Raw genomic sequence first — 10343 nt, forward strand, 5'->3', positions numbered from 1 at the left:
TAGGACAAAAAAAAACTACAGGAGGGGGCGCCAAACGCCCCCCCCCCCCAACCTGTCTAGGGTTAAAGTTTTATAAAAATATTTGGAAAATTAAAAAAGATATGACTTACAGCGTTATGAATTCAATATTGTTCTTACTTTTTTTAGAAATATAATTATTTTGCTCCACATTTTCATGCTGTTGTTGCAACTGATAAATATCACAAAAAGTTCAGAAGAGTCAGAACTTTTGAGTTGCGAATCTTGGGATCAGACATTAATCTTCAAACATACGAATTAATTCAATTCCTCTTTGATATCCAGTCATTGTCATACCCTGCAGAGATAACTTACTTTTTGGGGAATAATCTAATTCATAATTTCCACACATTTGATATTATTATCAAGAGCTCAAGATTAACGATCATTTACACAAAACACCCTTTTGGGTTCACTTTAGTAGAATACAACAAGTCTGGAGAGTCTGGGTCAGTGTATGTGGCGGGGCGGGAACGGGTGGAAGGGGGGGGGCGGATTGTCTTATCTTATAAGTAACTCCCATTCTTCCCACAAAGTAGAGCTGACCCACCCCACCCCTTCTTCCCTGAACCCGTGCTCTTAATGCGCAATTTACAAAATTATAACCACCGTCACCAGGTAAATAAAAACTGGCCCAGCTCAATAATTGGCAGTGTTAATAATACAGTTGAAAAGTGAATGTCTATGAGCTCCTTTTCAATGTAATTCCAAGTGACAGAGTTGTATGCTCGATTAACAATGACACCCTTAAAAGCTTTGCCTAGCTTATTGAGAGTGAATTAGATAATTGTTTAATTGTATATTTTTCATTTGTAGGAATCACGTTGAAAACATTCTCTTTCTTTTAAACTTGGATAAAAGCATTCCCTGGGAAATTATTAACGATTTGATATAGATAGAAATCCATTTTTTTGGAGTTGACAATAACCAGTGAGCTTAGTTTTTAAGTAGGAAAATACAATTTATGGATTTTTAAGGTTTTTTATTTTCGCGGATTTTTAATTTTTATAATCATAATTTTTTGCTGCAAATTCTTTCTATTCTGACTGCGTAATTAAACCTTTATTTTAAAAAGTGTTCGGTCGTGAGATAATGCCCGGGAATCTGGGGCACTTCTTGATGATTTGGACATTTTCCCCACACTTTACAATTATGGATGCGTTGATCTTAAAAATATCGTTAAACTAATTTATAAATGTAGCAATACTAGAAAATATGTAAAAAACAATATTTTGTCTCGAATGTCGTCTTCTTTTCAAAAAATTAAAAAAAACTTGAATAAATTACCTTCTATCCCTTGCACATTCAACAGTTATGTCAAAGTTAGTCGATTAAGATGTAAACGAATCTAATTAATATAATTAGATTTTGTTTCAGACAGAAATACAGTACCCTGATATTATCTCACGACCGGAAACTTTATACCGTGAATTGATTCAGCAGCGTAAAATTATATTCTTTTAGCAACTTGTTTTTTAATAACATATGTAAAACATATTAAGAATATATTGCATACAGTATAAGGCTTTACTAAATATACTCGATATAGATATTTTAAACCCATTGAATAGAAAAAATATAATGCTTCCTATTTTGTGATCTTGATTTTTTAAAATTCAAATAATTACTTTTGCATTGCCGCGTTCCGTTTTAAATTTCGATCATAATTATTGGGGGATTAACATAGTAAAAAAGATAGATAAATATGCTTATTTGTAAACAACTAGTTTAGTTTCTTGTACTTAGTTGATTGGACAATCCAGGGTAGGATAAACATATTTTTCTTTATCTGTGCAATGCAAATATTAACATATTTTTAACCTATGAGATAAATGCAATCACATATGTTTACTTTTCAGTTTAGAGTTTCTCAGAAAACTTGTTTTGATTTAAAAAATGGATAATATTCAAATTAGGTAAGCTTTGGTCTTTTGAAGAAATGTATAAAATTTTATTACATTATTTTTTGTTTTGAAAGATGAACATGGAGCAATATAAAATTAGGATATGGAAACGTATATCCAGAATACATTATTTTATTTTAACTTTTTGAAATCATAAATAAAAGATTGCCAACATTTAATTCTTTTTTTAATTAAAATATATATTTATAGTTGTAGCTTTAGTCACAAAAAAATTATGGGCTATTTTAGATTTTTTTTCACAGACCGGACTTTGTTTCCGCCCTGTACCCTACCCTATAAATAAAAAAAAAAATTTTAACATAAAATTCCTTTAAATTTTTATAAAGATAGTTTACCGCCTTAAATTTTCTGTTAATATCTTGTTAATTGAAAAATGTACACTTAAGATTAAATTGAATCTAATCAAGATACTATTTGTAGGACTGTATGTCAGGATGAGCTGGATCAAGTTGAATTGTTTATAAATAACTATTTTGTGAATCATGAACCTATCATGAGTTCTCTACAACTCTGCCAAGACGGATACAGGTAAAAATAATATTAAAAGAACAGCCTTAATTTTTAATTATAGGGATCCAATCAAATAATGCTATAAGCTACTCTCATTCAGTAAAATCTTTAGTTAAATAAAATCGTTCGTTCAGGAAAATTGTTCTTTCAGAAAAATACAATCGCTTTTCCAAAGTTTGTTAGAAAAAATCGTTAAAAGTAGCAATTTTACCCCTGTTGTTGTCTCAAAAAAATTGTGATTTGACTCTTTTGGTGATCACGAGCAACTACTCTTTTGTTTTATAATGTTTTGTCATTCAATGTATATTTGTGTCCCTAGGATGCCTTATTTTGATCGGTGGATGAGGGTTCGAATGGAACACCCTAGAGGAATAACTTTACTGGCTGAAGATACATCTACTGGTCAGCATATGGGGGCACTTGTTGGTTTCATTTATCAAAGGTAAATCAGAAGTTAGAACTTTTGAATTGTGAATATCCGGATCAATTATTGGTTTTAACTTTCCTTTGTTCCTTGGAAATAATGTGATATGGCATCCTCTTTATATATGTAAATTGTTTATCAAGAAATGAACCGCAAACTTGCAATATCTTTTCTATAATGTTTGTCAAAAACTACAAACGACGACAATCTCAACTTTTATTTTTACAAATTCTAGTAATCTCTGTTTGTTTGTCTGCTTTTTGTTTGTATGTATCTCTTACTTGAACGCTTTGACCGATTTGCTAAAAAATGCTTGGGGGTCAACTCGGTAGAACCACGGAAAAATATCCATAGCGTGGTTTAAAAATATCAAATTGAGTAGGTTGAATTTTTTAGGGAACGTTTGGATTTCCAGTAAAATCTGGGTTTCCAAACTAGAATTAAATATGATCGTTATTCTGTTAACATTTTATATTATACATTTAGGGGAGAAGAATTAGAGAACCCTGATGTTGATCCCAGCCACAGATCTGATAGGTATATACAATATTCATATCTTTACACCTTAATTCAAAATTTTGTCTATACTTTTCTACTATTTTTAAATGCACCATTTCATGTGCCTTAAACTCTGCGCACAAGAAAAGTTATTATATGATGAATCATTGTTTAGGTGTCCTGAAAAATTCAAGATAGTTCTGGATTTCCTGGATTTTGTTGAAAACAAGGGTTTAGAGAAGGTTAATGAGAAACAATTTTCAAAACTGAAGAAAACCAAAGAATATAAATTAAATTTGACAATAATGAAAATAAAATTTGTTCTTAAAATAAAACTTCAATAAAATGGCCGAAAGTAAAAACTTTTATGCTGTGAAGGGATAACTTTAATGTATCCTCCAATTTAAAATGTTTCATGTTGAATATCGAGATCAATCGTTCAAGATAAACGATACTCGCCACTTCAAAACTTCTAGTCTTTATATGAATTTGTAGCTTGTCTTCTCAGGTTGCAAAGATTAGAATTAGAAAATTATGTTAGGGAAACCGTTATTCAATATCTCAGAAAAAAACCTAATACTAAAGGTGTTTCAAGTATATTTTTTAAGGCTGGATTACTGGGTGAACCAAGGGTAGAATGTATATTTCTATCCTGCAGACCTGATCATCGTATTCCAGGTTTAGGGACAGCTCTACTACAAAAGGTTGGTTATAGAACCCAGTCTGGACTAACCAGGGCTGAAAGTAAACATTGGTTTCTTCAATTTGAATTCGATCCTGGTGTTAGTCTTTCATTTTGACGTCTTTACATTCCAGAGCGGTCTTCTTATACTTTTCTTTGAAATTGCATTCACCCACAAAAGTAAGCAAAAACAAACAAAAAATGATGTTCCAATTGTGATTGACGGTCGAACTGTTAAATCTACTGTAAACATTTCTTTTCAACCTCAAAAATATTTATGGATCAGCCGTATACAATTCAAAGTTTTTATTTTTAACAGTAAGCGACTTATAAAGATTTCAGAATTTTGTTTCAAAGAGCTGGGCATTTTCTTGGATTGGTTGTATGCTTAAAGATTGCCCCGGCTGGAACATAAATAGTGAACCATTTAATGTGTATATACCGTGGTCTGGTCAGCAATACCCTATATTTCAATACAAACCCGTTTTTCTGAAATGACGAAATAATACAGAGGCTGATATATATATATTCAAATACACGGTGACTGGTTATAAAATGCTAAATAAATAAGTGTGGTCGGTGTTTACCAGGGAGTAAGGAATTGAAGGGAGATATAACTAACGCAGTTCGCTCTACCATATGATTATACATGCTTTGCAGACGGGTACTCCATTTGAATAAGATATATTCAGAATAGGTTATTGTATACGTGGTAATTGTACATCTGACAAATATTTCTTATTCAAATGAAGTACCCGTCTGCAAAGCATGTATAATCATATGGTAGATCGAACCGCGTCAGTTATATCTCCCTTCTATTCCTTACTCCCTGGTGTTTACCAATGAATTATCAGGTATTGAAATTGTATTATATCACCATTTTAATAACCGACATTGTGTTGATAAAGATGCTGACCATACAAAAACTTGTTTGTTCTTGAAGTAAAAATAAAAGACCCCAGAAAGTTGGTTAAAGAATACCTTTACCAGTAAATGCTATTAAGGCAGTATAGTACTGCAGTCAATATCAACTATTCCGTAGGGATCTCTTCAGTTTCTTAATCTTAATATCGTTTATAGGACAGGAATGCTATTAAGGCAGTTTAGTACTGCAGTCTATATTAAATATTCCTTAGGGATCTCTACAGTTTCTTAATCTTGATATCGTTTAGGACAGGAATGGGCATGTTCAATTTACAACTGTACCGTTTAAAGCTATGATAGAGGATAACAGAGTCATACTTTTATTTTCTTTGCAGAAATGCTTTTAATTGTATACGACTTTGTTTATTTTAAAATTATACAACAGCTTGCAACACAAAGTTATTAACAATACGTAGCATTTCTGCAGAATAAAAATAATAAAATAAAATAAAATAAAATAAAATAAAATAAAATAAAATAAAATAAAATAAAATAAAATAAAATAAAATAAAATAAAATAAAATAAAATAAAATAAAATAAAATAAAATAAAATAAAATAAAATAAAATAAAATAAAATAAAATAAAATAAAATAAAATAAAATAAAATAAAATAAAATAAAATAAAATAAAATAAAATAAAATAAAATAAAATAAAATAAAATAAAATAAAATAAAATAAAATAAAATAAAATAAAATAAAATAAAATAAAATAAAATAAAATAAAATAAAATAAAATAAAATAAAATAAAATAAAATAAAATGAATACTGAACAAAATAAAGCTAGAATGTTTAAATGTCAATAGCTAGAAAAAAGTATAATCCCAATATGGATAAAAAAACTTTAAAAGTTCACAAGGCTAAAACTGAAAAGTGTCACTCTAAAAAAAATATGCAAAGTAAATCCTTCAGTATAATTTTGTGTCAATCAGAGTAAGGAATTTTTATTATTTTTATTATTATTATTCATTAAAGGGAGTGTAAAGGAAAAATGAAAGGGGGTATAGGCTTAAAGCAAAGAATTTCAAGAGTTAAACGATACATAAAAGAAATTTATCTGATGTTCCTCTCTCGAGAAATTTATATAAAACTGTGTCAAAATTATACGAAAATCTACATATATATATATATATAAAATTCTGTATAAAAGCAGTAGGTTAAAGCAGATCATATTCAGCTAATTTGCAACCAATCTAAAAAGGATTACATCCCACAGAAACTTGAGAATCTTAGGTTTGCTCCCATTATAATACTTTTATTTTTATTTTGAATTTTAAATAGATATAATTGATGATATTATTTATAAGTCTAGATATACTTTGCTTGTATTGAATAATATTTTATTTGTTTAGATGCATGAGATTGGAAGAGCTACAGGAGTAGAGCACCAAGTAGTGCTCACTACAAGCGCTTATTCTGCCAGAATTTGCAAGGAACAGAAATTAGAAATTAAAGATACAAAATATATTTGAAGGGAGGCGTTTGACGCCCCTCCCCCCTGGAAAAATGTCTTAGAGAAATTTATAGTCCAATTTTTCAAGGCCAGCTCAAAGAAAAAAATTAGATCGATAACTTTAATAGTTTGGGTGCTAAAGAGGATTGAAAAAATGCCAAAAATAGTCAAAAAATTAAGAAATTTTTTTCTTGTTTTAAACAAATATCAAAGTGTGACACATGTTTCTAAATGCATTTTTTCAAGGGTTTTTCAAAAATAAAGTTTTTAAATCTGTAGCTTTAGTCACAAATTAAAAAAAAATATTTTTTTTTAACAACAAATCCTTTAAATTGCTATTCATTTAAAGTCACAAAATTTCACGGTAATAGTGGCAAAAATGAGAGTGCTAGGACAAAAAAACTACAGGGGGGGGGGGGCCAAACGCCCCTTCCCAGCCTGTTTAGGGTTAAATGACTCTCCATGTTTAGAATGCCATGTCCAATTCACAACGGCTACATTACAAACAATGTTCGATCAAGAATAAATGAGCTATGTTTCTCTTTTAGAAATTTTATCATATTTTATTTTATTTGAATTTTTGGTTTTCTATAAAATTGACTTACGGATCTATTTTTTCTTACATCTTCTAAATTATTACAGAGATAAAGGTTTAAGGCATATTTTGCAATTTTCTCTTTAAATGGAGAATTAATTGAAATTACAACGACATTCCACTTAAGAAAAGAAAAAGCTGGCCTACCTTTTAATATTGTTTTCGGTGAGAAATCTCTGTCTTAATTTTTGGTAATTTTTTGTTTAAGGTAAAATACATTTTATATGTGAAGGTTGAAAAATAAACCATTTAAAGTTTTCTCATCAGAGCTTGTTATATTAAACTTTTTAACAAAAGAAACTATTAACTTAAAAATTTAATACAGGGATAGCCAGCAAACTCTGGAATAGTACGACGACTTTTAGAATTAAGTTATAACTTTAAAAAGTCCATTTAGTGTAAACAGATCCATTTCACTCAATGAGTGAATTTATAAGTGTGTTTAGTAAAACTATTTGCTTTGAAATAACATCAAATATACTGAATTATTTCTATAATGTCGTTTTCACTGTGTTAAAAAATCAAACAAATTACAAATAAATGATAAGTATAAAATCTGTTAATATGTAGAAACTTGGATACACAGAGGATTTAAATCTTCCCTTTTCTGATTACAAGGTGATAAATAAAATAAAATATACTTTTTAAATATAAATTACATCCTACATGGAAATAATTTAAAGAATATATATGAGAATCTCAAATTCCTGGAATTTATAGAAAATGGTGCTTTGAAAGTCTAAGGAAAATTCTGGAATATTTCTGACAATATTTTATTTGATTACAGGGGCGTAAATAAGTATTCTGTAGGGGGGGGGGTACATTTTTTTACCCCCCCCCTAGAAAAATATCATGATGTATATCAAATTATTGGTTTTAGTTAGGTTTGATTTGCATTTTCCACTCATTTCTGGCATTTACAAACCCCATCAAATAAAGGCTTCATTTCTTACCTTTCAGCTTTCACCTTGTTTTATATCCTTCATTATAGTCATTCATTTTACATTAACTACAAAGATCTGTAAAAACACTTAATTTATTTTAAGTAACATAAAAAATAGTTTTATTCAAAGAAGAAAAAGATGATTTCCCTTTTATAAATCTTTAGAAAAGCTACTCTACAAAACTTAAAAAAAAATATTGTCTTTGTTTAAATTCTAATTTCTAATTTCTAAAATTTTCGTGTAGTCAATGTACTAGGTATATATGTTAATTTCACGATATTTAGAGAGAGCTTTATACTTATCAATGAACGCAAATCTGCCCCTTTAGTAAAAGTAAATTCAACCTATATGAAACATAAAGTCTGACCGCGTCAACCTTGTTGCACCAGCTAGTCCTAATTCCCCTCCCCCTCGGATTCTAGGGGGGGGTAAGTAACCCCAATAACCCCCCTTATTTACGCCACTGTTTTATTATTTTATTGAATTACATTAAATAATCATTTTAACAAAAAAGTACAAACAAAATTGCACAATTAAAACTGAGTAATAAATACCTTAGTTAAAAGTAGTTTTTTTTTCAAGTTGAATAACGAGATAGTGTTCAAGACGAATTCTCCACATACACACTGTAGGTTCTGGTCTAGGCATGAGCCTCAACGTTAAAAGATCTGAACCAGAAAACAAATCGAGATAAAATAACGAAATAAAAAAGATCCTTGATTCGATGTCTGATAATGTTACGGGGTATCCGCAAAATCTGAGATTTTAAAATTTGCGACCAAAAATTTCTAAAATGGCATGACCTTTAAAGGAAAATTATCTTTGGAACTCAATTCCGTTGACCTTAGCTATTTTAAACTATGAATTAGCTAAAGGTTCATATAAACGAAGTTTAAAATATGAATTGTTTACGCCATCAGGTTGCAAAGATATAGGGATTTACAGAAAGTTTACAGTTTCAGGCAAAAACTCAGTTTTTTTGGTCCGAATATTTTATTTATTTTCTCGTTGAATGAACCATTATTTTGGAAAAATATACTTTATAAAAGTTATTCTGTCAGAAGTCTACTTCTAATATTTATGAATAACCCTTGTTAATCGACCTTTACAAATGTTCATAAAAAATACTACATTTAAAATATTTATCTACATATTTTATTTTAGGCACTAATTGTATGATGTGCTTTGTATTTTTGATGTTTCAATTTTAATAAAAAATAATTTTACTTTATTAACCCTATTCCTGCTGGGTTAAAGATGTTGTGTAGTGTGTACTGTATTAAACTCTATTAATATATAATTTCACTTTGATTAAAGATGTTGTGTAGTGTGTACTGTATTAAACTCAAGTAATATATAATGAAGGCATTTAAATTTGAATTATTGTACAGATTTACCAACACAGGATGAAACTAATATTACGACCAAACATCTATTGAAATAAAAATTAGTAGGTTAGATATGATATTTTTTATGCCTGTAAAAAGTCCGTATAAATTCTGAACAGTCGTCTCTGAAGTTTCATTCTTTGTGGGTAACCCTGTCTCTACTCTTCCTCTCTGTAAAAATTGCAAAAGTCTTTAAATTTATTTCCCAATGTATGTGAAAGAAATCAAAATGTTCTATGATCATGAAAAACATTGACTACTTTTAACTATAATTTAACCAGAAAATACACTTATGACAATTTAGCGAGGGGTAATTTTCATAGATAAATTAATTTTTAGCAGTTCAATTACACGTATTACTTACAATTAGATGGAATTAGCTGGGAATGTGTAACAAACCTTCCTTATTAAATGTTAAATCTTTGAAAGGGAAAAAATCTATTTGTTTTTTTGATGACATGAAGTTTGCCATTTTTAAAAGTGCCATTTTGGGAATATTGTTTTTAATTTTTTGCGATAGTTTATTTAAGATTTAAAACATAGCTAATAACCATGGAATATTTAATCTTTTTTTAATTTTAAACTTGACCCACAAATTTTCTACCTAAAAGCAAATGAAACAAAAATACAATTTTGTTGAAGGAACTGATTCTTTAGATTTAGTTTTCATCATTTCAATCTTCAGGAAATTTTCTGTGTACTTATGACATTTTTCAAAGATTACTAAAAAAGTGGGTGACCCATTTTATAATAAAAAAATAATGAAATCAAAGTTTGAAACACATCTTTGTATAAGTCAAAAATTTTATTGTACTAAATTTTGTAAATAATTCATAATTAATTTTTTTTATCTCTTAGAAATAAAAGTTAACACAATCAATCCACATCCGATAAAAATAGAAATTTTTACTTTCATCTCTGCTCAAAAATTTAATTTCTAAATTTAAAGATTTAAGGAATAAAAATAAAAATAATCCAAAA

General features: G+C 28.7%; 1 protein-coding gene across 1 annotated transcript; it reads left to right on the forward strand.

Moving 5' to 3' along the window:
- Positions 1 to 1663: 1663 nt before the first annotated feature.
- LOC111696574 (dopamine N-acetyltransferase) lies at positions 1664 to 8938 on the forward strand. The gene is made up of 9 exons (XM_023466214.1): positions 1664 to 1934; positions 2364 to 2471; positions 2773 to 2895; positions 3364 to 3414; positions 3551 to 3617; positions 3984 to 4079; positions 6335 to 6415; positions 7601 to 7648; positions 8557 to 8938. The coding sequence occupies exons 1-9, from the start codon at positions 1915 to 1917 to the stop codon at positions 8635 to 8637; spliced, it is 675 nt and encodes a 224-aa protein (XP_023321982.1). The 5' UTR covers positions 1664 to 1914; the 3' UTR covers positions 8638 to 8938.
- The last annotated feature ends 1405 nt before the right edge of the window (positions 8939 to 10343 follow it).

Source organism: Eurytemora carolleeae, unplaced genomic scaffold (assembly GCF_000591075.1).
Source record: "Eurytemora carolleeae unplaced genomic scaffold, Eaff_2.0 scaffold71, whole genome shotgun sequence".
NCBI lineage: Eukaryota > Metazoa > Arthropoda > Copepoda > Calanoida > Temoridae > Eurytemora > Eurytemora carolleeae.

Coding starts and splice junctions, on each gene's coding strand:
- LOC111696574 (XM_023466214.1), top strand. CDS start 1,915: ATGGATAATATTCAAATTAG. Junction 1,935..2,363: donor ATGGATAATATTCAAATTAG/GTAAGCTTTGGT, acceptor TACTATTTGTAG/GACTGTATGTCAGGATGAGC. Junction 7,649..8,556: donor TTCCCTTTTCTGATTACAAG/GTGATAAATAAA, acceptor TTTTTTTTCAAG/TTGAATAACGAGATAGTGTT.